Source organism: Phyllostomus hastatus, unplaced genomic scaffold (assembly GCF_019186645.2).
Source record: "Phyllostomus hastatus isolate PE091 unplaced genomic scaffold, TTU_PhHast_1.1 phas_contig_30, whole genome shotgun sequence".
NCBI lineage: Eukaryota > Metazoa > Chordata > Mammalia > Chiroptera > Phyllostomidae > Phyllostomus > Phyllostomus hastatus.
Window position 1 is genome coordinate 8,709,568 of NW_025333841.1, and position 26,490 is coordinate 8,736,057.

Consider the following 26,490-nt stretch of genomic DNA (forward strand, 5'->3'; position numbering starts at 1 on the left):
GTTTAGATTTCCTACTGTTTTTTTTCTAGTCATTTAGAGAAAAACTTAGAGCAATTTGTTCCACTAGAGGGATCTATAATTTTCAAAGTGTGAGTAGTTTGCTGGTGGCTTCAGAAACCAAACAGCAAAATAAAGCTGATTGATGCTTTGGCTTTATTACAATTCTTTGCTTTAAAAGGGAATAAGGCCTCACTAGACAAATTGCAGTATTGCTTATCTGAGCTAAAATATTTAGGGCATCTGTTGTCAGCTGTAAGCCACAGAGTATGACAATCTAGGAGTCAACACATTTTGCAAGTCAAACAGCCTATAAAAAATCTTAGACAATTGTGAAATAGACAGTGGATTCCAGTTTTTGCAGTGGCTAAAACCTCTGATGAAGCAATTGCATGATAATCCTCCAGAACTTTTGTTTTGGTCCCTGAAATTTGAAGAGGCTTTTGAACAAATGAAATTGACTATGGCCTCTTTCCAGCTTTGAAGACTCCAAATTTTGAAAACTTTGACCCAAATTATATGGTATTCTTGTTCAAAGTGCATATTTAATATTTAACAATAAACAACATACGGTGGCTGAAAGTGGCCCACTTAAGGTCTCCTATGCTGTAATGACTTATGTAGCTTTGGAAGCTCATGTTTTGGCTGAAGTTTACCCTGTATAAGAAGACACGTTTAATAGCAGTTACAAGAGCTGTAATTCTTGGTTCTGGACTTACAATAAACATCAAATACAAATTACTAATAAGGATATGTTTGGTGTTTGTCATGCAACAGGACAATTAAAATGAGATAATTTTTACTTTATTAAAAACTAAACACAATTTTGTGGGAAACTGATACCTGATTTGTTAGGGGCTTTACAGCTACTTGCTTGGATACCAGTAGTTCATTTTTCTGACAGAGCTGCAAAAGCTGTTGTTAAAATATGACAGACTTCAAGCTTAGAAGCTTCATTCTTTTTAAAAAATATTTTATCTATTTATTTTTAGAGAGAAGGGAAGGGTAGGAGAAAGAGAGGGAGAGAAACATCAACTGGTTGCTTCTCCCATGCCCCCAACCAGGGTCCTGTCCTGCAACCCAGGCGTGTGCCCTGACCAGGAATTGAACCAGCAACCTTTCAGTTGGCAGGTCAATGCTCAATCCACTGAGCCATGCCAGCTAGGGCAGAAGCTTTATTCTTAATAAGAAATATTTTTGTAATTGTTCATTAAAAAATGTGTTTCACACCCTGGCTGGTGTGGCTCAGTGGATTGAGCGTGGGCTGCGAACCAAAGTGTCGCAGGTTCGATTCCCAGTCAGGGTACATGCCTGGGTTGCAGGCCATGACCGCCAGCAACCGCACATTGATGTTTCTCTCCCTCTCTTTCTCCCTCCCTTCCCTCTCTACAAATAAATAAATAAAATCTTTTAAAAAAAGAGCCTTAAAAATGTGTTTCACAAAAGGAAATAGGCAAATGGATTTAAAAGGGAGCTAAATTTGATGGGGCTAAGAATAATCCTAATGCCCCAGGTAGTGTTCTGTGCCATCAATGAAACCATCTGAATAAAAAAAGGATTTTAAAGGCACTAGACTCTTACTACCCAACTAAAAAGATGAATTTTTTCAAAACATATTAAAGAGATGTGCTAATTGCTAGCAAAATTATAGGCAACTCCATTGTAGACACAGGAAGATCTCTTTAACTGACATGACTTGACAAGGAGCCTGGTGGCAGTTGGATTTCATAGATTGTTTGCTTGTAAAAGCTAAGGGGTTTTATCTCCTTATGGTATGTGTGACATTTGGATGGCCTGAAAACTTTCCCACTTCAAAAGCCAATGTTCAGGCAGTGATAAAGCCTTTTTTACTACACATAATTCCCACTTTGTGGATATTAGAGTACAATGACAAGCACAGAGGAAGTCATTTTATTTTTCCTGTTATCCAGGAATTATGCAAATGTTTGAAGATTCCTGTAAACCTCAATCTTCTGGATATGTACAGCATATGACTCAAATTCCTTGGCTAAGATTCAACAATCTATCAGATTAAAATAATCTAGAATCATAAAAATTAGAGTGAACCCCTGCAACAAGCAGGGATGCTTTCCCTCTGAACTTAGTTTGGCAGGTTACAAATTTTAGTCTGAGACCAGGTACTGTGCCTTATTTAACTGAATCCTCTCACAATCATGTTCATTACTTAGAAGGGCCCCTCTCTTCTCTAGAAACCTTGAGACTTAAGGTCGTAGTACCTGGAACGACCTGCCTGAGGAAGTGTACCACCCTACCAACTGGGAAACTTCATTTACGTAAAGCTATTCCAGGGGGAAGATAGCTGTCACCCTCAGGGTTGAAAGGGGGCACTTTCAAGTGCTGCTGGTTACCCACAGAGTTATCAAAGTGAAGAAGAAACTCAGCTGGATTCATACTTTTCATATGAAGCCAGCATAGCATGAGGACTGCACTGTGGTCCTCACGAGTGAATTTTATAAAGTAACAAATTTTGATACTGAACTCACCTAAAAAGTTATCCTGGAAAATGGATTACTAAGAAAACAAATGTTGTTACACCATTTTTTCTTTCTACTCTCCAGCGACATATTTCCAACCAGCTCTGAATTGTGTTCCTGGAATGGACATGATTTGTATTTATAAATACAGCAATCTGATAATTGGCAAAGTACAAGTGGGACCATCATAATTAATGATTTGTAACAAAGGAAAAGTAGTACACATCAAGGTACTCAAGTAAATTTAACACAGAAATGTTTTGTTAAGTGGTTTGATTGAAAGGCTGACATAGAAAAGAAAAATATTTAATCTGTATTAAAAGAAAAGCATTTTTATCTGTAGATACCAGAAGACAGGTTTGATATTGCTAGATTAACATAGGGAGGCAAGTTCTCTCCAGTCACAGTATAGATTGATAAACAAAGGTGGATGATTGTTATTTACAGAGATTCAATTGACTGTTATAATAATATAAGTATTGATTTAGACCAGTGTGAAAGGTGGCCCATAGAATGGGATTGCCCTCAAGACTTAAAACATTAGAGCCATGTACGTTAAACACTGGGACTTCCATCTGTATTCTTGAACTGGTACCTCCTAATAAGACTTTAATTCCAGCCCTGGCTGGTGTGGCTCAGTGAATTGAGTGTGGGCCTACAAAGCAAGGGGTTGCTGGTTCGATTCCCAGTCAGGGCACATGCCTTGGTTGTGAGCTAGGTTCCCAGTAGGGGGAGTGCACATCAACACATGATTGATGTTTCTCTCCCTCTCTTTCCTTCTCCCATACCTTCTAAAAATAAATAAATATTTTTAAAAAATACTTTGATTCCAGATGATGGACATGGATATTTTTGTATTTCACATCTAAAAAAAATATGTGGAAAGATGAACAATTATTGAAGTACCTAAGTTATCATTTAAATGTGATGTTACTTATACTGTATAATTGATGGAACCTTGGGAGAAATTTATGGGCCTTAAAGGTAAACTCTTTTTCTTTAGCTCCAGACATGTTTTATTATAATCTTATACAGTCTACATAAATTTGAACTTGTACTGATTTGGGTTCAGTTATAACATAACATAATAAAAATCAGCCCTGATTGGTGTAGCTCAGTGGATTGAGTGTGGGCCTGCAAACTAAAGGGTCATGGGTTCCATTCCCAGTCAGGGCACATGCCTGGGTTGCAAGCCAGGTCCTCAGTGGGGAGCACACAAAAGGCAACCACACATTGATGTTTCTCCCCCTCTCTTTCTCCTTCCCTTCCCCTCTCTCTAAAAATAAATACATGGAGTCTTAAAAAAATCAAAGCACTGGTCCTTTGAAATAAAGCAGGCAATCATCAGCAAATAAACATACTTGATTTCTTTTGTATAAAAGGGCTAAGTTTACAACTAAATATTTATTAAAAGTTTAGCATGAAGTACATCATTACACTTTGTATGCAGAAATATACATCTCTACCACTATACAAAAAAACTCTAATTAAAGAGTTCACAATGTTTCACTCTCTCTCTCTATATTTATATGTAAATATATACACAGCATTCAGTAGGCTTGCATCAAAAAGGTAATTTCTGACCAAAAGGCTTCATTTAAGTAACTGAATATTGGATCCTTCTGGTATCCATATTCTACCTTTGAAAAAAGGCAAAGTCTGGGCAATTCCTTGTGATTTTAATGTTTTTACTTCCCTTGGTGGGAATAGTATATAAAGAAAAGCCTTCCAACTGCAAAAAGGGCATTAAAGGTATTTTTCATAAATAACTAATATCATAGTCAAGGTCAGACACACCCTGAAGAAGATGATCTGATCCTTTTCAGTTTTGCTTGCACTTTTAACAAAGGTCCATTCAACCTGTTGTTCTTTTGAATGGTTGTGCAAAGAGGAAAAAAGTCATGAATACCATTTATTCAGCCACAGAGTGCTTTGCTGTCATTTGACATGAACTCAGATGGGAATTCAGGCTCCTGCAAGGACAGGATGCTAATACCCATGTTTAGAATGGTCAGCGGTGTCCTAGACGCCTGGCTCTGCCTGGATCGTTCATGGTGCAGGCTGACAATAGTCGGATGTGAGCCTATAGGTACCTGCAAGTCCAAGATGTAGTTGATATTGTGCATCAGAATTTCCATCTTTCTCACCTTCTTGTTCTGGAGGATGCTGGGCAACAACCAGCTCCTTGAGCTTGGATTGCATTCATTCATGTTGTACAGCAGGTTATTGAGTCATCCACCAGGGTTTTGCTCTAGGACATAGATGCTCAGACTGTGGCCCCAAAAGCTGTTTTTCTTAACAGACCTCATGGGACTGAATGCTTTCTTTTCTTTGATCTTTTTAAAAAGATTTTATTTATTTATTTTACTTTGAATGCATTTTTCTTTGTTCTATATTTTATTTATTTTTATTTTTCACATTTTTATTGATGTTCAAGTAGAGTTGTCTCCATTCCCCCCTCTAAATTCCCCCCACCCCAGCCATCCCCACTTCCCACCCTTGATCCTATGCCCCTTTGGCTTTGTCCATGTGTCCATTATACACGTTTCTTGACAACCCTTCCCCCTTTTCCCCCATTATTTCCTCCCACCTCCCCTCTGGTTACTGTCAGGTTGTTCTTAATTTCAATGTCTCTGGTTATATTTTGCTTGCTTGTTTGTTTTGTTGATTAGGTTCCACTTATAGGTGAGATCATATGGTGTTTGTCTTTCACTGCTGGCTTATTTCACTTAGCATAAAGCTCTCCATTTCCATCCATGCTGTCTCAAAAGGTAGGAGCTCCTTCTTTCTTTCTGCTGCATAGTATTCCATCATGTAAATGTACCATAGTTTTCTGACCCATTCATTTACCATTGAGTGCTTAGGTTGCTTCAAGAACCTGGCTATTGTAAATTCTGCTGCTATGAACATTGGGGTGCATAGGTTCTTTTGAATTGGTGTTTCAGGATTCCTAGGGTAGAGTCTCAGGAAGGCAATTGCTGGGTCAAAAGGCAGTTCCATTTTAGTTTTCGGAGGAAACTCCATAGTGTTTTCCATAGTGGCTGCACCAGTCTACATTCCCACCAACACTAGGGTTGCCTGTTCTCCACAACCTCACTAGCACTTGTTTGTTGATTTGGTTATGATGGCCATTCTGACCAATGTGAAGTGGTATCTCATTGTGGTTTTAATTTGCATCTCGCTGATGACTAGTGATGTTGAGCATCTTTTCATATATCTCTGGGCCCTCTGTATGTCCTCCTTGGAGAAATGTCCATTCAGGATCTTTTCCCATTTTTTAATTGGATTGTTTGTCTTCCTGGAGTGGAGTCATGTGAGTTCTTTATATGTTTTGGAGATCAAACTCTTGTCTGAGGTATCATTTGCAAATATATTTCCCCATACAGTTGGTTCTTGTTGGGAACCGCCCTGACTGGTATCAGAAACTGAAACCCCCGCCTAGGCTAAGGCTAAGGGAATGCCCTTGGAACCGTAAGCCAGCAAGGAGATAAAAGCTTGTCTTCCTGGCAGGAATGCTGCTTCTGCTGCTTTATTCATGACTGAACCCCCAAAAAGCTTTGTCAGTTAGCCAAAGACGGGTAAGATTCCCCATGGGGGGAACAACCCAAGCCAGGCACGATCACTTTGGGAGGCCCCCCAAAAGAAGGACTTGGGGGGCTGCAGCAAAGGGGGTGATGGACCCTCACTCCTCGGCTTTGACAAAGTCTGAGTTCTCAGCGTCCGGAAGAAAATCTCCTTATCTCTCGGTGGCCTTAGTTCCCGCGCTCCACCTAAGCCTGAAACAATGACGGGGTAGTACAGCTCGGTACTGGGAAGTGCAGATTTCCCGGGGTGATCAGGCCTAAGAAAGAACATGTAAATTACTGTGAAACCTTCTTTGTTCAAGAATGCTCTCAGTTGAATGAGGAGGGTCTTAGGAGGAAGCTAGTTTGTTCCTCAGCCTTACAACTCTTTGACCCCCAACTCAATAGACCGGCAGAGTTCTTTGTTTTCTATATTCCTTACTTCCCCTAATGAGTATTGTACGTTACCTGAGTTATTATGCAAAATGAGCCTAATAAAAGCAGGTATGGACGGTGGATCGGCGCGCTCCCCACTAGGGGGGGTGGCCATTCTGTCCCTACTTCCCCACAGAAACTAGTTTGTCTCTGTGCATGTGTTGTTTTTTCTCGCGTGTTTATTGTCGAGCCATCCACAGCGTTCCGTGGTCACTGCTGGCCGGTGACCCACGCGCAACAGGTTCTCTTTTCATTTTGCTGATGTTTTCTTTGGCTGTGCAGAAGCTTTTTATTTTGATGAAGTCTCATTTGTTTATTCTTTCCTTTATGCCCCTTGCTCTAGGAAACATATCCATGAAAATATTCCTGCATGGAATATCTAAGATTTTCCTACCTATGTTCTCCTCTAGGACTTTTATGGTGTCACAACTTATATTTAAGTCTTTTATCCATCTTGAATTTATTTTTGTATATGGTTCAAGTTGGTGACTGAGTTTCATTTTTTTGCATGTAGCTGTCCAGCTCTCCCAACACCATTTGTTGAAGAGGCTATTTTTACTCCATTTTATGCTCCTACCCCTTTGTCAAATATTAGTTCATCATAGATACTTGGGTTTATTTCTGGGCTCTCTATTCTGTTCCATTGGTCTATGTGTCTGTTCTTATTCCAGCAACATACTGTTTTGATTACAGTGGCCTTGTAATACAGTTTGATATCAGGTATTGTGATCCTTCCTACTTTATTCTTCTGTCTCAAAATTTCTGTGGCTATTTGGGGTCATTTATGGTTCCATATACATTTTTGAAATGTTTGTTCTATATCTGTGAAATATGCCATTGGTATTTTAAAAAGGATTGCGTTGAATCTATAAATTACTCTGCATAGTATGGACATTTTGATAATGTTAATTCTTTCAATACATGAACATGATACATGCTTCCATTTGTTTGTGTCTTCCATAATTTCTTTATTCAGTGTTGTGTAGTTTTCTGAGTACAGGTCTTTTACTTCCTTGGATTGTTATTAGCAGTGCAGACTGGTGCAGCCAGTGTGGAAAACAGTATGGAATTTCCTCAGAAAACTGAAAGTGGAACTGCCTTTTGACCCAGCAATACTAATGCTGGGACCATACCCTAAGAACCCTGAAATGCCAATTCAAAAGAACCTATGCACCCCAGTGTTCATAGCAGCACAATTTACAATAGCCAAGTGCTGGAAGCAACCTAAGTGCCTGTGAGTAAATGAGTGCATCAAAAAACTGTGGTACATTTACACAATGGAATACTATGCAGCAGAAAGAAAGTAGGAGCTCCTACTATTCATGACAGCATGGATGGAATTGGAGAACCTTACACTAAGTGAACCCAGTGAGGCAGTGAAAGACAAATACCATATGCTCTCACCTTTTAGTGGAAGCTAATCAATACAGCAAATAAGCAAGCAAAATATAACCAGAGACATTGAAATTAAGAACAAACTGACAGTAACCAGAGTGTTTGGGAGAGCGGGGGTTATGGGGAAAAAAAGGGGAAAGATCATCAAAGAAAATATATAAAGGACCAATGGACAAAGCCAAAGTTGGGAAGGATTGAGGGTGGTAGGTGGGTGTGGGTGGGGAAGGGGTAAGTGGTGGCAGGAAAATGGGGAGAACTGTACTTTAAACAACAATAAAAAGGAACATAAAATTAAAAAGTTAACATTTACCTTACTTCTTGCAGATCTTTTTATTTTTAGTAAAATGTTACCTATCTTGGCCCCCAAGTTCCACTTATTCCTTTTTCTCTTCTACAACCAAGTGATTATTTTTGTACATTGTTGTTTGGAAATCTTTGCTTTAGGCAATGAGATCCTTTGAGGGTTATTGAGCAGGTATATTACACTATTAAAGGGATGTTTTGGGGAAATCAACCAAACTGCTCTGTCAGAGAGTTCATTAGGATGAAAAGATGGAGGTGGGAAAGCCAGTGAGGACACAGGTTCAGTGACGCAGGGTGTATGGTACTAAGGATCTGAAACAGAGAGACTTGCTTTTTTCAGTCATGTTTTTGTGTGAAGCTTGCTCTTCATTTTGCTGTGACCTCCAGTCTTTCAACCCTCCTCCCTATTTCTCCAGTTCATCAGCTCCTTTCTATTGTCACTGGCTCCCTTACCCAGCCATGGTTTCATAGTTAGTCAGTTCACCCATATGTTGCTAATGTCTCAGATATCCTTGCTTTTTTGACATTTGACTGTACCAACTCTGACTTCCAATCTTTATACTAATAGAAATGTTTCTTCTGACTTGAAGAGGTGGCCTTGCCTTTTGGAATTTACTTTATTACTTAGAATAATTTGCTATAGTATCTAAAATGTGGCAGTTATTCATCCAAATGATCTCAGTGGTCTCAAGCCTATCTTGGACTAGGTTGAGTTCCTAAAATTACTCAGGGTTCTTTGGTCTTTATTAGAATATGTGAGTGATACCTCATAACACTGCCAAATTTATTTGTCTGTAGAGTACAATTTTGATGAAAAATTGTGAAAAATGTCCAAATGACATATAAAAATATGTTTAAGCCTGTCATATTTGGGAATTTCATTTACCAATAAATGGGTTTTGTTTTTATTTCCATTACTTAGACTTGACCATAGGTCAAAATTCAATTAAAGCTTTTGATCAACTATATCTATTTTGCTTATAAGTGTAATTACATCAAACCAAACATTTGGAGGTCAAATCTTTGTTATAGAATTACTGATAGATACACCAACATGAGTGAATCTAAAAAGGATGATGTTGATTTAAAGAAGCCAGACAAAAAAAGGTACCAAACTGTGTGCTTCCACTTACATAAGATCATAGAAAATGCAAACTGATCTATAGGGACTGAAATCAGATTACTGGTTGTCTGGAATTTGGTGAGAAGGAAGAGAAGAAGGGGTTAAAATGTCACAAGGCCACTTTGGGAGGTGATGGAAAGGTTTATCTGCACTGTGTGTGTGATTGTATCACAGTTATACACAGACATCAAAATTCATTGACTTGTACATATTAAATATGTATAGATTATTATGTCAATTATACCTCAATAAAAGTATAAAAAATCATTAGCAAAAAAAATGTTTTAAGCCATTAAAACAAGTAAAACATCTTTGTTCTAATCAGGTAGATAATCAGGTATAATCCTTGCTATACCAGAGATCATATGAATTCATTCATTCATTCATTCATTCAGCATTTTAAAAAAAGACCTTATTTATTTTTAGACAGAAGAGAAGGGAGGGAGAGAGAGAGGAAGAAAAATGTCAATGTGTGGTTGCCTCTTGTGTGCCCCCTAGTGGGAACCTGGTCCACAACCCAAGCATGTGCCCTTACTGGGAATTGGACTGGTGACCCCTTGGTTCACAGGCCAGCACTCAGTCCACTGAGACACACCAGCCAGGGCTCATTCAGCATTTTTAAACATCTGCTGTGTACCAGACACTCTTCTGAAAACAGTGTTAAACAAGACAAACAAGACCCTTACTCTAAGGAAGTTATATTCTGGTAGATGAGACAGATGAACAAGTAATAATAGTAAAGGGTGTTAAGTGTTATGACAGGCAAGAAGGGGAATTTTTTTTAAACATTTAGAAGAATTATCTAGGTTAATTATTTGGTAGTAGATGCCCCAAACTGTTTTGATAAGGATTCTGTGTCTACAGTGTGGTAATTGCAGGGGGTGGGGGGTTGGAGATGGAAGAGGGTATAGGGGGGATAAATGGTAGTGGAAAAATACAATTTTTAAAAATTTAGAGCTTCCACCCTGGCTGGTGTGGCTCAGTGGATTGTGTGCTGACCTGTAAATCAGGGGGTTGCTGGTTGAATCCCCTGTCAGGGTGCATGCCTGGGTTGCAGACTCGGTCCCTGGTAGGGGGTTGTATGAGAGACAACCACACATTCATGTTTCTCCCTCTTTCTTTCTCCCTCTCTCCCCTTCTTTAAAAATAAATAAATCTTAAAAATAAGTTATTATTTTTTTTTAATTTAGAGCTTCTGTGACTTCCAGCCAAGATGGAGGTGTAGGTAGACATGCTTCGCCTTCTCGCATAACCATAAGAAGGATCACAACCAATCTCAAAACAAAACAAGTTTTCAGAATGGCCAGACAATCAAATTGTTTGGAAGTCTGATAACCAAGGATTTAAAGAAGAAATATTCAACCACACAGGTAGGAGGGGCAGAGACAGGGAGCCCAGGCAGAGAAGATGTGGTGTGGTGGCAGCAGCAAAGCAGCAGTGGCAATGGCTAGCAGAATCCCACATTCATGTGTGGCAGATATAAACCAGGAGGGACACCTGGGCAGCGAGCCATCCCAGGCAAGAATGTGCAGCCCAAGGTTCCAGTGCCAGGGAAATAAAGCCTCATAACTTCTGGTTGTAAAATCCAGTGGGGGTTGGGTGGTGGAGGAAACTGCCAGTAACTCAGGAGAGTTTATTTAAAGAACCCACATAGTCCTAGAACATAGGCAAACACACCCACTCTAGGAACCACCACCAGGGCAACAGCTAGAAGGGCACCAGTTGCATACAGGAAGTGGGTGAAGTGACTGGAAATGGGACGAGAGCTGAGCAAGTGGCATTATTCCCTCTCAGACTCCTCCCCCACATATAGCACCACAAAGTAGTGAAGCAGGTTGCTCTACCCTGGTGAATACCTAAGGCTCTACCCCTTACATCATAACAGGTGTACCAAGATGGAGACAAAGCAACTCTACCCAATACACAGAAACAAACATAGGGAGGTCGCCAAATTGAGTAGACAAAGAAATACGGCCCAGATGAAAGAATAGAACAAAACCCCAGAAAAAGAACTAAGCAAAATGGAGATAACCAACCTTTCAGATGCAGAGTTCAAAACACTGGGGTCAGGATGCTCAGAGAAGTCATTGAATATGGTGAAAGCATAAGGGAAGAAATGAAGGCTACACTTAGTGAAATAAAGAAAAATATACAGGGAACCAAAAGTGAAGGGAAGGAAGCCAGGGTTCAAATCAATAATTTGGAACATAAGGAAGAAGTAAATAGTCAACCAGTACAGACTGAAGAAACAAGAATTCAAAAAAAAATGAGGAGACAGTAACAGAACTCTGGGACATCTCCAAAAGTGCCAACATCAGAATCATAGGGATGCCAGAAGGAGAAGAGGAAGAGCAAGAAATTGAAAACTTATTTGAAAAAAAAAAAAGATAACTTCCCTAATTTGGTGAAGGAAATAGACATACACATCCAGGAAGCACAGAGAGTCCTAAACAAGTTGGACCCAAAGAGGTCAACACCAAGACACACTGAAATTAAAATACCAAAGGTTAAAGATAAAGAGAGAATCTTAAAAATAGCAAATGCAGATAATTACCTACAAAGGAGTTCCCTTAACACTGTCAGCTGATTTTTCAAAAGAAATTTTGCATGCCAGAAGGGACTGGCAAGAAGTTTTCAAAATGATGAAAGGTAAAGGCCTACAGCCTAGATAACTCTATCCAGCAAAGCTGTCATTTAGAATTGAAGGTCAGATAAAGTGCTTCCCAGACAATGTAAAGCTAAAAGAGTTCATCATCACCAAGCCCTTATTATATGAAATGTTAAAGGGACTTATTTAAGAAAAGGAAGATCAACACTATGGACAGAATGACAACAAACTCACAACTATCAACAACTGAATCGAAAACAACAAAAACAAAACCTAAGCAAACAACTAGAAGAAGAACAGAATCACAGAAATACAGATCACATGGAGTATTATCAGTGGGGAGGGGGAGAGGGAAGAATAGGGGAAAAGGTACAGGGTATAAGAAGCATAATTGGTAGATACAAAATGGCAGGGGGAGGTGAAGACTAGTATAGGAAATGGAGAAGCCAGAGAACTTACATGTACGACTCATGGACATGAACTAAGGGGGTGGGAAATGCTGAAGGGAGGAGGGTGCAGGACTGAAGGGGATAAAGGGGAGAAAAATAGAGCAACTGTAATAGCATAATCAATAAAGTATACTTAAAGAAATAAACTTCATCTTCTGCATCTGTAATTTTTTTTAATTCTGAAGCTTAGGAAGACCATATGTATGAGGATGGGCAGTGATAGTAAATTTCATGCATTTTCCAATATGAGGAGGCTATACTGTTAAGTTGGCCTTATAATAAATTTCCCTGTAGTATGACTATTTTACCTGGTTTTTAAAATGTTCAAAAAAGTAAATATCTGTTCTTACAGATCAGTTTTTTCTAGAGAAGCATTTTTAATGCAAAGTATTTATTGTTGGGGAAACATCAACCTTCCAGATTGTAGGGTAGACAGAAGACAAGTGCTCTTTTGTTCTCAAAAGTTGTTTTCAAGTGTTTTCTACCCTCTTATGTGACTGTGTATAAGCCTTTGCTAAGGGTACTGCAGCTGGATTGTGTAGTGGAATCAGGTCCAGAAAAAGAATTGCTAAAGAATGCAAGTAAACAGGATGTCAGATGTTATCCTTAGCCTATTTCCCTAAACATAGCTTTTTGGCTGCAAAGTAAAATGCCATTCTTCTAGCTTCTGCTTATATACAGTGATGGCTGACAGCAGGCACAATCTTCCTTTGCTTGGCACTGTGTCACCATGCAACTCAAAGTGTTTTGCAAGGAATGATCATGACGCACCATCTCTGTGAGGCACTTTGAGGACATCCGGTCATTTCGTAGAAGAATTTTCTGAGCCTACCTTCTTTGAGCCACGTTGTGCTGGTATAGCTCCCCACAAGGCTCAGATCTATCTGACGTAAGAGACATTTGGCATTTTCCTCCTGACAGAAGCTAGATTTTCACTGAGGCTAAAGTATTTATTGACAGCATTTTCCAGACTGACCCAACAGTGTTTCATTTCCAAGGTCCGCTGAAGTGCTGGCTCACCTCTGTTTTCCAAGAGCACTTGCTTCCTTCTTTCTCCTCCCTCCCCAGCATCCTCCTCACTTCCTTCCCTTACAGCTTCTTGCACTGTTTTGTGTGTGTGTGCATTTCTTCTTTTTTATTCTAATGAATTTGTTTTGCAGATTTTGAAAAAAAAAAACAGTATTATCCAGGTTTTTACATTCATTCTCTTTCCACATCTTTGAGTGTGATCTCTGTGGCTTTGAAATCCCGTAATTTGAGTGGGTTCCACCATTGTCTAAGAAAAGTTGTTTTAAAGCTTTGCTCTGCAAGCACCAGAAGAGAACTCATAAAAAGGAAGACAACAGCAGATGCAATCGCGGATGTGGCTTAGTCCTTGCAGCTGCCCCAGAAAGCTGTTCTGAGCGTACAGTCCTCAGTAATGAATCCAGAAGAGCAAATCGTGACATGGCTTATATCCTTGGGAGTTTTAGATTCCCCCAAAAAGACCATCTGTGATCCGGAGGAGTTCTTGAAGTCTTCACTGAGAAATGGGGTAGTGCTGTGTAAACTGATCAACAGACTGAGGCCTGGTTCTGTAGAAAAGGTAAGAAACATTTGCAGTATCTTTGGGAGTGCTTATGATGAGAGAGCAGCAATAATGTAACTCTTGAGATTTTCTATTGCCCCTTTCTTAGGACTTTCCTACTTTAATTTCTTTCTAAGAGTTAGGCATTCTTTCTTACTGTTTTTATACTTTGAAAAAGTCAGAATATGAAATATTACCTTTTAGTAATTGGCCACCAAGTATTAGTATTATAAAACCTGTTACAACATGGATACCAGGAGCAATGAGAGCACCTATATCACAAGCTTGCTCTATCATAGTGATAAGTGTTACACCTCCTTGTGTACCAAGGGCATGTTTTGAACTTGGGGTATATATGAGTCTGTGGAGTAATGGGATGATTTATAACAGATGTTGATAGTGTTCAGTGACAGTTTGACTAAAATCAATGTAGATTTTCTCAAACAAATAAAATATCCATTGAAAGGCTATTTAGCAACTAGGAGAAATAATCCCGAATGTCACACAGGTTTGTTAAAAGAATAAAAACCAAATATATTTCAAATGCAACATGTGTTCAAAGTGAAACTACTCTTATTCTCTTTTAAAAATCCAAAAATTTTGATGTTGGAAACCCATGATCACAAAGATAATTTCTAAAGCAGACACCTTAAATCAGTTTAGAGTCCTACACCCATATTCTTAAGGTTGGCAGGCAATGTGACTGTGAGCACAATTCTTTTGCCTTCTTGAAACAGTTTGTATTTTTATCGAAAAAAATGGATTTACTTATAATTTCTTAAACTTGAAAATCAGTGAGAAAATGGTGGTAAAAGGTAGAGAATTGTGATCAAACGCAGAAAACAACAAAGTGGGAAATATACTTGAATAAATTATGATGAAGAGAAGGGAGCAAGGAAATAAGTTGAAAGCAAAACCAAGCTCAAAAAACTGGGTTTCTCTGATTTGCTATCACCGCACTTAGGCAAAAACAAAAAAAAAGAGAAAAATTTTATAAGTAGAGATGGCTTGAGACTAAGGTTTGGAGACATTTGAAATAAAAACCAACCGTTTAGATTTTTGCATCACTTCCTTTAGTGGTTATTTCTCTTCCTGGATTGACAGCAGTGTTGCTCCCTGCATTAAAACACCTGCCTATGTAGTTGTTAGTGAATGGTGTATATAGTACGCTTGGCATGGGATGACAGACTCCAAGTGACATTTGACTATGTTTCTCTAGTACTGTTTGGAGCCCCAAACAGAAACTGACTGCATCAACAACATCAATTACTTCCTGAAAGGATGTGCAACCCTTCAAGTGGAGGTAAGCCCACCCAGATTGCCTTCCTTGTTATTATTGTTTTTTCATTCTACTAGTGAAGATGGTGTTGTAGTAAAAGTCCTTGGTTTATTTTCTCTGTTAAACAGGAAAAACATTTTACAGAAACCATGGTTAAGATTGGTGGCTCCAGTGGAGGCTTCCTAGTTTGGCTTTTCCAGAGGCATTTTTAAAACAGAGCAAAACTCAAAACATGGTATCTTTCAGACAGAGCATCCAAGCCTTGAAAGATGGCCTCTGGTGACAGAACTTTTGTGGTGTGCTTTTCTACTAAGGGGAACCAAAAGTGGGCCAATGGCTGCTGCAGAAGTTCACTGCATTCCGCTTGAGTTGGGAAGAGAGGAAAGTCTGTTGTTACTTTTCCCCAGTAACAACACTTTAGAACAAAAGTTTTGAAGAGCTGAGAGAACCTGGCCCTGAGGCAGAAGTTGTATATTAAATTTATGTTACATTATTTTATATTATATGGATCCTTACTGTACATATAGGGGGTTTACTGAAGCATGGTTGGTACTTTCGCCTGTGTGAAAATTTACTTAACTTCTCTGTGACTCAGTGTTTTTATGGGCACAGTAATAGGTACCTCGTGGGGTTGTTTTAAATATCTAATGAGATGCTGCATAATAATTTAGAACTAAGAACTCCAACCTCAAAAACATCTATGAGATAATGTATGTGGAGTGAACAGTACAGGATCAGGGACATAAGAAGTGTAGACATGCATTAGTAGTATTGTTTGAGAAGAAGTATTAATAGTAGTTTGAACATGGACTCTGACATTAGACTGGCTGAGTTCAAATCTCAGTTCTCTCTGACTAGTAGCTTTGTGATCTTCGACGTGTTACCTAACAATGCCTCCATGCCTCATTCTCCCTATCTATAAAGTGGGAACAATAACAGCACCTATCTAATAGGATTGGTATGAGATTTCAACAAATACATGTTCATTGAAAAATGCATGACACATAGTATTCTCCAAGTGTTAACTATCATTACTAATAGTAGTACAAGTAGCTTTGACCCACATAAACATTGCTTGATTTAGAATTTTTCCTAAAGTAAGCCATAGCACCAGAATATTTTGCCTCAGAATATTTTATTTCAGGTTTCCCTATTGCCCAATTTTATATCTCTCTGTGTGTGTATGCACACACGTAATATAGGCATGTGTGTGTGTGTGCATGGGCACCTGTGTGAATGGCTTTTGAGGTAAGGCCTGAGCCCACTCTACATCCCTTATAGAATGATGGTTACCATGAAACATATCATGGTATTTTCATTTTTATTTTTCAAATAAAAACATGGTGAAGTGGCCGAAGACTTCTGCACTCTGAAGCTGCCAGAAGGTATACTGAGCTGCTTTGCAGTTCTGAGAGTATTAAATAATACAGAAACACTTTTTGGATTTGGCAATGCTGGAGAATGAGTTGTTTCACAAAAGTGGATTTTTTGATAAGTAATGCTTACTTCTTTAAGCACTAATACTTAAAATATTTTTATCTACTTTGAATAGAAGTATTTCTAAAAAGTATATCATAATTTTCATTTTTTTAATGAAGGCACTTGGAATGTTTTTATCCCCTTTTGATAATTCAGGCTGGCTTGAACTTTATATGAATATTGTAGTAAGGCAATATTGGCATCATGGTTAAACACATTCCTTCTCCAGTTTGACAGACTTGGGCCAGAGACTTGGCTTGGTCAGTTAATGACTGTGTGACTCTGGGAAAAGTTACTTGGCCTCTTTGGGGGCAGATGCGGGGAGGTGTTGAGGTCTTACTGCTTATTCTGGCTTCTTCAAACTTCTCTTGGAATGCATGCACAGCTTCCTGATGTGGAATTGGGAAGAGTGGGTAATTGGTAGCTGCTACAGTGCTAAAAGAGAAAATAGACTAAATTAACTTTGAATAGACTCCAGCACTCTTAATAGTTACATCCGACAGATTATGCCAGTACAATTGCCGTCTAGGTGGGAAGAAGCATTCTTAGTGCTTCCCAGTCTTCCCAGAATTTTCTCTCTAAATCAATTATTCATTTGTTTATTATGGGGGGAGGGGTCTCTATTATGAACAAGGTACTGTCCTGTGCACTGGAAATAGAGTGATGAAAAAGACAATTACTTGGTCTATTTAAGCTCCAGTTTCTTCATTTGTATAATGCAAACATTAATAATATCTATTGCATAGGACTGTACTAGTTATCCAAAGAGAAAATACATCTAAGGCACTTAATATTACTGTACATAAGGCATGCATAATAACTACCCAATGTTACTGTTATTACTAGGCAGCATTGTATGCAAAATTATGTCTGTAAAGGGCATATAAGAGCCATATTGAGGCACTTTTAGAACATCGAGGGAAGCCTAATGAAATAAATACATGAGACTGAAAACTAAGCAAGTGTGCACCCAGCATCCAACAATACTGATCATACAGTCTTGAGATCCTAGATAGCTAAGAGACAGGCCTAAAATCTTTGCAAATTAAAAAAAATTAACTTATTTTTATCATATTTTACAGATTATGCTATTACAGTTGTCCCAACTTTCCCCCTTTGCACCCCCTTACTCCCTTAGGCAATTCCCCCGCCATTGTTCATGTCCATGGGTCATGCATATTAAGTTCTTTGGTTACTCCATTTCCTAAATGGTACTGTACAATTCCATGGCTATCCTGTAACTACCTACTGGAATTTCTTTTGTAAAAAAAATTTATTATTTTTAATTTTAAAAGTATTTTTGTTGATTATGCTATTACAGTTTTCCTAATTTTTCCCTTTATCCCCCCTCCACCCTGAATCCCCCAACCCTCCAGCATTCTCCCCACTTAGTTCATTTTCATGGGTTGTATATATAAGTTCTTTGAGTTCTCTGTTTCCAATACCATTTTTATCTCTCCCCATCTATTTTATGCCTACTAATTATGCTTCTTCTTCCCTGTACCTTTCCCCTCCTATTCCTCCCTTCCCCCTCCCCACTGACATCCCGCCATGTGATCTCCATTTCTCTAGTTCTGTTCCTGTTCTGGTTGTTTGCTTAGTTTCTGTTTTCATGGCTTTTCTTTTCTTTTAGGTTCATTTGTTGATAGTTGTGAGTTTGTTGCCATTTTGTTGTTCATATTTTTGAACTTCTTTTTCTTAGATAAGTTCCTTTAACATTTGATATAATAAGGGCTTGGTGATGATGAACTCCTTTAACTTCACCTTATCTGAGAAGCACTTTATCTGCCCTTCTGTTCTAAATGAAAGCTTTGCTGGATAGAGTAATCTTGGATGTAGGTCCTTGCCTTTCATGACTTGGAATACTTCTTTCCAGCCCCTTCTTGACTGCAAGGTATCCTTTGAGAAATCAGTTGATAGTCTAATGGGAACTCCTTTGTATGTAACTGTCTCCTTTTCTCTTGCTGCTTTTGGATTCTCTCTTTATCTTTAACCTTGGGTAACTTAATGATGATGTGTTTTAGTGTGTTCCTCCTTGGGTCCAACTTCTTTGGGACTCCCTGGGCTCCCTGGACTTCTTGGAAGTCTATTTCTTTGCTAGATTGGGGAAGTTTTCCTTCATTATTTGTTCAAACAAGTTTTCATTTTCTTGCTGTTGTTCTTCTTCTTGCACCCCTATAATTCAGATATTGGAACTGTCCTAGAGGTTCCTAAGTGTCTCTTCACTTTTTTGAATTTTTGTTTCTTCATTCTGTTCCAGTTGGATGTTTTTTTTTTCCCCTTTCGTTCCAAATCATTGCTTTAAGTCCTGGTTTCCTTCCTGTCATTGTTGGTTCCCTGAATATTTTGCTTTATTTCCTTTTGGGTATCTTTCATTTGTTTCTTCATTTTCAACCAAGCTCAGTCAGTTCTGTGAGCATTTTGATTACCAGGGCTTTAAATTCTCCATCAGATAGGTTGGCTATCTCCTTGTTGCTTAGCTCTCTTCTGAAGGTTTGCTCTGTTTTTTGGGCCATATTTCTTCAGTGGGGCCAAAGAGGGAACAAGGCAGCTTACCTGCTTGACTCTAGCCCACTTTTCAACAAACTGTCATGTGAGATTGGGAGTTTCTCCCACCACGACAACTGCTGTAGTCCACAGTGAACTCTGAGTCTCAGTTTTGCCTTCAGTCAGCCCCGCCCGTGCAGTCCACCACCTTGCCATGATTTTTTCTCAGCTGGCCTGCCTGCCTGTTTCACCACCTTGCTGCGGGTTCTTACTGGTCTGGTTGTTCTGGTTGACTTTTTCTTTAATTCCTTGGTTGTTGGGGTTCCATGCAGTTTGTTTTTCTGGTACTTTTGGTTGTTGATTTTAGATTGGTTGTTATCCTTCTTTTGGTTGTGCGAAGAAATGAAAGGATTTCTACCTATGCCTCCATCTTGGCTAGAATTCTACCTATTGGAATTTCTTAATCTCCTCACCTCTTCACCCATTCCTCTACACCCACCTTTCATCAGCCAACCATCAAAATGTTATCCATATCCATGATTCTATCTCTGTTCTTCCTGTTTGCTTAGTTTGTTTTTTAGATTAAATTTTTGATGGATATGTATTTATTGCCATTTTATTGTTCACAGCTTTGATCATCTTTTTGTTAAATAAGTCCCTTTAACATTTCATATAATAATGGTTTGGTGGTGAGGAATTTCTTTATTTTTCTTCTTGTCTGGGAAGCTCTTTATCTGCCCTTTGACTTCAAAAGGCGTTTTTAGCTGGGTAGAGCAATCTTGGCTGTAGGTCCCTGCTTTTCATGACTTTGAATATTTATTTCCAATCCCTTCTAGCCTGCAAAGTGTCTTTTGAGAAATGCACTGACAGTCTTTTGGGAACTCTCCTGTAGGTAACTAACTTCTTCTCTCTTGCTGCTTTTAATATTCTCTCCTTATCTTCAACATTTAGCATTTTAATTATGATGTGTCTTAGAGTAGGCCTCTTTGCATCCATCTTGTTTGGGACTCTGTGCTTCCTGGACTTGCATGTCTCCTTCCTTTACCACATTAGGGAAGGTTTCTTTCATTATTTTTTTCAAATAGATTTTCAATTTCTTGTTTTTTCTCTTCTTCTGCTGATATCACTGCGATGCAATTGTTGGAATGCTTGAATTTGTCCCATAGGCTACTTACACTATCTATGATTTTTGGATTCTTTTTTCTTCTTGTTGTTTTGATTCCTTGTTTCATGCTTCTTTATGTTCCAAATCATTGATTTGATTCTTAACTTCTTCCACTCTACTGTTGTTTCCCTGTAAATTGTTCTTTATTTCAATTAGTGTATCCTTTGTTTCTGACTGGATCCTTTTTTTACGCTGCTGAGGCCCTTGCTAAATTCCTTGAGCATCCTTATAAACAGTGTTTTGAACTCCGCATCTGATAGATTGCTTATCTCCATTTTGTTTAGTTATTTTTCTGGAGTTTTGAGCTGTTTTTTTCATTTGGGGCATGTTTCTTTTTCTCCTCATTTTGGCAGGCTCCCTGTGTTTGTTTCTATGTATTAGGTAGAGCTGATTTGATTCTGTGTCTTGGTAGTGTGGCCTAATGTAGTAGGTGTACTATAGGGTCCAGTGGCATGGCCTCCCCTATCACTGAAGCTGAGTACTTGAGGTGTACCCTTTGTGTGGGCTGAGTACTCCCTCCTCTTATGGTTGAGTCTTGGTTGGTGTCAGTAGGTCAACTGGAGTGATTTAACCAGGCCAGTCAGCTGCTAGGACTGCCTGTGCACACTGACTACCAACCTCTGCTCTCTGTGGAGGATCAGCTATGCAGGGGCATGGTGGTGGTGTTCCAACATAGCTGTTGGATGTCCAACATCCAACTGTAGCTGTTTACTCGGTATGCAGGCTCTGGGGTGTTCCAGGTGGTGTGGGCCAAGGTCAGCCTACTCCTGTGTTTCACCCAGGGCCACCCTGCATGAGCTATAAAGCAATCTGAGATGGCTGCTATATGTTCTGTTCTTGGAGATTCCCTTGCAAAGCCAAGCTGTGAATCTAGGCTGGCTGCTGCTAGTGCTGGGCCTGGTGCCACTTAACAAAAGGTATAGGCACTAGGAGCTTACTGAGGCCAGCTGTTGCTTGTTTGAGAGGATTTAAGAAGTTGTGAAGCATTAGCCAAGGCCAGCCATTAATATGGAAATGTCACTGTTAACAGTTTGGGTGGGCCCATAAATTGGGTGGAATGGAGTCTTAAGGGATCTCCAGGGTGGGGCCAACAGTGTTAGCCAGGTTGATGGAGTCTCAGATATGGCACTGGCCTGCCAGTTCTGTGACTCTGTGGAGGGAGGGCTCAGAAAAGGGACAATGGCCTTTGTCCACCTTTCCTTCTGGGACAAAGCTGTCCCCCAGCTCCTGACTTGATGCCAGACCCTTCAGTTCCTCCTTATATGCCACTGGTGTCTTTCAAGCTGCTACATCAATGCTGGAGCTCAAAGGGAGTGGGTCTGAGTAAGTCTGTATGTGGGTTCTTTAAGGGGAACTGTTTGGGACTCCAAAAGTTTCTTCCACTGTCTAAATCCCTGATGGTTTTTGCAGCCAGAGTTATAGGGACTTATTTTCCTAGCACTGGAACCCTGGGTTGGGGGTCTGGTGTAGGGTTGGGACTCCTCTCTCCTGAGATATCCCTCTTGAATTTTTATTCACCACACATGAATATAGGACCACCCTGTTCTACATCTCTGCCTCTCTTACCAGTCTGAATAGATGCCATTTCTTTAATACTGTCGTTGTCAGACTCCCATTCAACTCAATTTCTGATGGTTCTAAATGATGTTTCTTCTATATTTTAATTGTAATTTTGATGTGGTTGTGTGAGTAATTGAGCCATGTTTACCTATGCTACCATCTTGACTGGAAATCTAAAAAATTAACTTATTTTTAACTGACCATATTTGACATACAACATTGTGTAAATTTAAGGTGTACAATGTGTTACTCTGATACATTCATATATTGTAATATGATTGCCCACATTACTTAACCATAGTACAATATTGTTGCCTATATTTATTCTACTGTGCATTCAATAACTATGGCTTACTTACTACTCATTGCAAGTTTTTACCCTTAAGAGACATCAATTTTTATTCCCCCACCCTATTCCCTGGTAACCACCATTTTTTCTTCATTTTTTACAAGTTTGATTTTTTTTAGATTACACATATAAGTGATATCATACCCTACTTGTCTTTCTCTGACTTATCTCACTTAGAATAATGTGCTCAATGCCTGTCTATTGTTGTAGATGGCAGGGTATCCTCCCTTTTCATGGCTGAATAATATTTCATTGTGCATATACATCACATGATTTTATCCATTTATCCATTGATAGGTATTTAGGTTGTTTCCATATCTTGTCACTTTATGTAGAGTATGCCCTAGGCCTAAAGTACTTTGCATAGTACCTGGTATATATTTTTATTGATGCTATAAAACTGTTAATATACAAAATACAAGAAGGACAAGCCTTGACTATTGGCCAGAACACACTACTCTTTATCTAAAGAAAAAGTATCCACTTGAAATGGTCAATTTGGAAATGGAGAAAAATGAAGCCAGAGATGCAACATTACACTAACAATTTGAGTACTGTGGGGCTGTGGGACATGGTAATCATGTTAAAGAGCTGCTGCCTGTGACTCTTTGGCTGGCCAGTTGGCCTCTCCAAGTGACCTCCATCTTTGTTTTCTCATATGCTGATAGTGTCCTAGGGTCTCCGAGGATCACACAGCTAGCAACTGGTCAGGTAAGTCTGCAGAGTCACCTGGGAAATAAATCACTCTCTGAAGCACTTCCCCAAGTGTGATAGTATCCCCTGAAACACAATTTTTAAAAAATTTTGATGAAGCATAATTCATTTATTTTTTCTTTTGTTGCTTGTGTTTTGGGTATTATATCTAAGAAACCATTGCTTAGTGCAAGGTCATGAAGATTTATTCCTGTGTATTCTTCCAAGAGTGTTACAGTTTTAGCTCTTATATTCATGTCTTTGATCTATTTTGAGTTAATTTTTTGTATGTGGTATGAAGAGTCCAAGTTCATTCTTTTATACATCGGTATCCAGTTATCTCAACACCATTTATTGAAAAGACTGTTCTCCCCATTGAATTGATTAATGTAGTTTTGTAGTAAGTTCTCAAAACAGAATGTGTGTTTTCCAACTTTATTCTTTATTTTCAAAATCATTTTGGCTATTCTGAATCCCTTTTGTGCCCATATGGATTTTAGGGTCCGCCTGTCCATTTTTGCAAAAAAAAGTCAGCTGGAATTTTGATAGGGATTGTGTTCAGTTTGTATATTGCTTTGGTGACTAATGCTATGTTAACAATATTTTTGGGGGGGTTAAAATATTATATTTATTCTTAGAGAGGTGGTAAGGGAGGGAGAAAAGGAGGGAGAGAAACATTGATTGATTGTCTCTTGAACACACCCTGACGGCAGACCAGGCCTGCAACCCAGGCATGTACCCTGACCCGGAATCGAAACAGCCATGTTTTACTTCACTAGATAGTCAGGGCATTTCTGGTTTGTTTTTTGTTTTTATTGTTGTTCAAGTACAGTTGTCTCCATTTTTCTCCTTCCACTCCCCCGCCACTCCAGCCATCCCCACCTCCCACCCTCGATCCTATTCCCCTTTGGCTTTGTCCATGTGTCCTTTATACATGTTCCTTGACAACTTTTTCCCCTTTTCCCCCTCTAATCCCCTTCCACCTCCCCTGTGGTTACTGCCAGTTTGTTCTTTATTTCAATGTCTCTGGTTATATTTTGCTTGCTCGTTTGTTTTGTTGATTAGGTTCTACTTATAGGTGAGACCACAGGGTCTTCTGATCCACAATACAGAATATATTTCCATTTATTTAGGTCTTTTAAAATTTCATTCAACAATGTTGTGCAGTTTTCAGTGTACATGCCTTGTACCTCCTTGGTGATATTTAATAGCTTTTATGCTTATGTGATGTAATAAAATACTTTGGTAGTATTTTATTCCTCTTGATGCTGTTGTAAATAGAATTGTTTTCTAAGTTTTATATTTGGATTGTTCATTGCAAGTGTATAAAGTGCAATTGATTTTTGTATACTAATCTTTTGAAGTAATCTTTGTATACTTCAACCTTGCTGAACTTATTTATTAGCTATAATAGTTTTTTAAATTTCTTGTGGTTTTCTTGTATATCATGTCATCTGTGCATAGAGATAGTTTTACTTCTTTCTTTCAAATTTGTATGCCTTTTATGTCATTTTCTTGCCTAATTTTCCTGGCTAGAACTTTTAGTACAATGTTGAATAGAAGCGATGAGAGTGGACATGCTAGTCTTTTGTTTGTTTATTTATTTATTGACTGAATGATATATTTATTTATTTATTTTTAGAGAGTGGGAAAGGAGGGAGAAAGAGAGGGAAAGAAATATCAATTGGCTGCTTCTTGCACTCCCCCAACCCTAATAGTTCACAGGCTGGCACTCAACCCACTGAGCCACACCAGCCAGAACATGCTAGTCTTGTTTTTGATCTTAGGGAAAGTTTTCAGTCTTTCACCATTAAGTATGTTAGCTGTGGGTTTTTCATAGATGCCCTTTATGAGGTTGAAGAAGTTCCCTTCTATTCCAACTTTTTAAAATGTTTTTAATCATGAAAGGATGCTGGATTTTGTCAAAGCAGGTTTTTTCCCCTGCTTCTGCTACGATGACCATTGATTTTTGGCCTTGATTATATTGATATGTGGTATTATACTGATTAATTTTATATGTGAAATCAATCTCACATTCCCAGGATAAATCTCAGTAGGTTATGTTGGATATGCATATAGAGATTTGTGCACACCTGTGATTATTTTTGAAACATCTTTCTTCATAGAAATAAAATTACTGTGTCAAAATTCTATAGAAACTCTCAAATTCCTCTACAAAAATGCTATACAAAGTTCTACTCCCACCAGTAGTATAGAAAGTGCCTTCTTACTCATGTCCTTGGCAGCCCTCGATATTATCTTTAATGTTTGTTAAACTGTTGGGTGAAAATGGTATTTCATTTATTGCTGTATTTTTGTATTTCATGATTCCAAGTGAGTTTGGACATCTTATCACTCCTTTTTATTCCATTTGTATTTCCTTTTCTGTGAACCAATTATATATATCTGTCTTATTTGTTTACGGAACGGAGGAGGTAGGGAGGACACACAGACCTCAAGATAAAATTTTCCAAAGCATATGAAAAAATCCTCATGTCTAGGTAGAGTATCACTAGTGTGACTAGGAAGTCCCTTCACAACAGTAGTCTAGAAATGGTAGTTTTGCCCTTACTACCAATCCATTTCCAAGGACTCCTTACCATCTCCTATTGTTCTGCTGGCTCAAGCCTACTTTGTAAAAAGATGTTTTGTTCATGAAGGGTTTCTTGAATATATATGAGCATATATATAGGCTCAGTTAGTACCTCTTTTCTCTTTCTCTTCTTTTCTCTCTCTCCTCTCCTCTTTTCTCTTCCTTCTCTCCCTCTCTCTCTCCCTCTCTCTCTCTCTCTCTCTCTCTCTCTCTCTCTCTCTCTCTCTCTCTCTCTCTCTCTCTCTCTCTCTCTCTCTCTCTCTCTCTCTCTCTCTCTCTCTCTCTCTCTCTCTCACCAGCTTGTGTCATTATGCCTTTTTCTCTTGGCCCTCACCCCCTCACTGCCTCCTGTCTCCCTGACTCACTCCATCTGCCTTGTAACTGGAACAGCATGGTTGCCCTCCCCAAAGTGAGGCCTGTGGGATAGATGGTTTGCCATTTCCCACGGGCTGCTCTGGAGAGAAGCAGTTTTGGAAGGAAGGCAGATCTACTAATGATCATAAGTCAGGGCTAAATCTCCCACAAAAGAGCTCCAGCTCAAAGAGAGTAGAACTTCCCTGGGGGAGTGAGGCATAAGGCCAGGCAACTACCCAATAGCTGTAATAGGTATCAGCAGCTTCAAGCCCTGAGCCTGCCTTCACATGTGTGAAGTCAGAGTCCCCTTCTGTACGCCTCTGTTGGCTCAGCGGTAAAAATGAAGAGAGTAGAGTAGGGATTGATAATGTCTAACTGTTAGACACTATTTTTAACTTACCCCTTTCCATCAGTTTCCACTGGGAAAAGCTTTGTGTATTTAGCTACTCAATTTGAACTAGTGGGAAGACTAAAGAGGATTTTCTTTTTCTGTTGAACAAATCTGACACCTTGAGCATTCTGTGAGTTACATTAAATGACACCCGTGACTCTGGCTATCCTAATCTTTTACTGTATGAATTGCATTTCTTTAAAAC

General features: G+C 39.0%; 1 protein-coding gene and 1 pseudogene across 2 annotated transcripts in view; one reads left to right on the top strand and one right to left on the bottom strand.

Moving 5' to 3' along the window:
* Positions 1-4,408: 4,408 nt before the first annotated feature.
* Positions 4,409-13,166, bottom strand: LOC123819068 (annotated as a pseudogene).
* A 288-nt stretch (positions 13,167-13,454) lies between these two features.
* Positions 13,455-26,490, top strand: part of ARHGEF6 (Rac/Cdc42 guanine nucleotide exchange factor 6) — a 145,144-nt gene continuing 132,108 nt past the window's right edge. The window contains exons 1-2 of one of the 2 annotated variants that reach the window (XM_045839377.1): positions 13,455-13,953; positions 15,155-15,238. In XM_045839377.1, coding sequence (XP_045695333.1) covers positions 13,789-13,953; positions 15,155-15,238 — 249 coding nt within the window. In that variant the 5' untranslated portion in view covers positions 13,455-13,788. The remainder of the gene's footprint in view (positions 13,954-15,154; positions 15,239-26,490) is intronic. The other variant, XM_045839376.1, reaches the window with a different exon arrangement.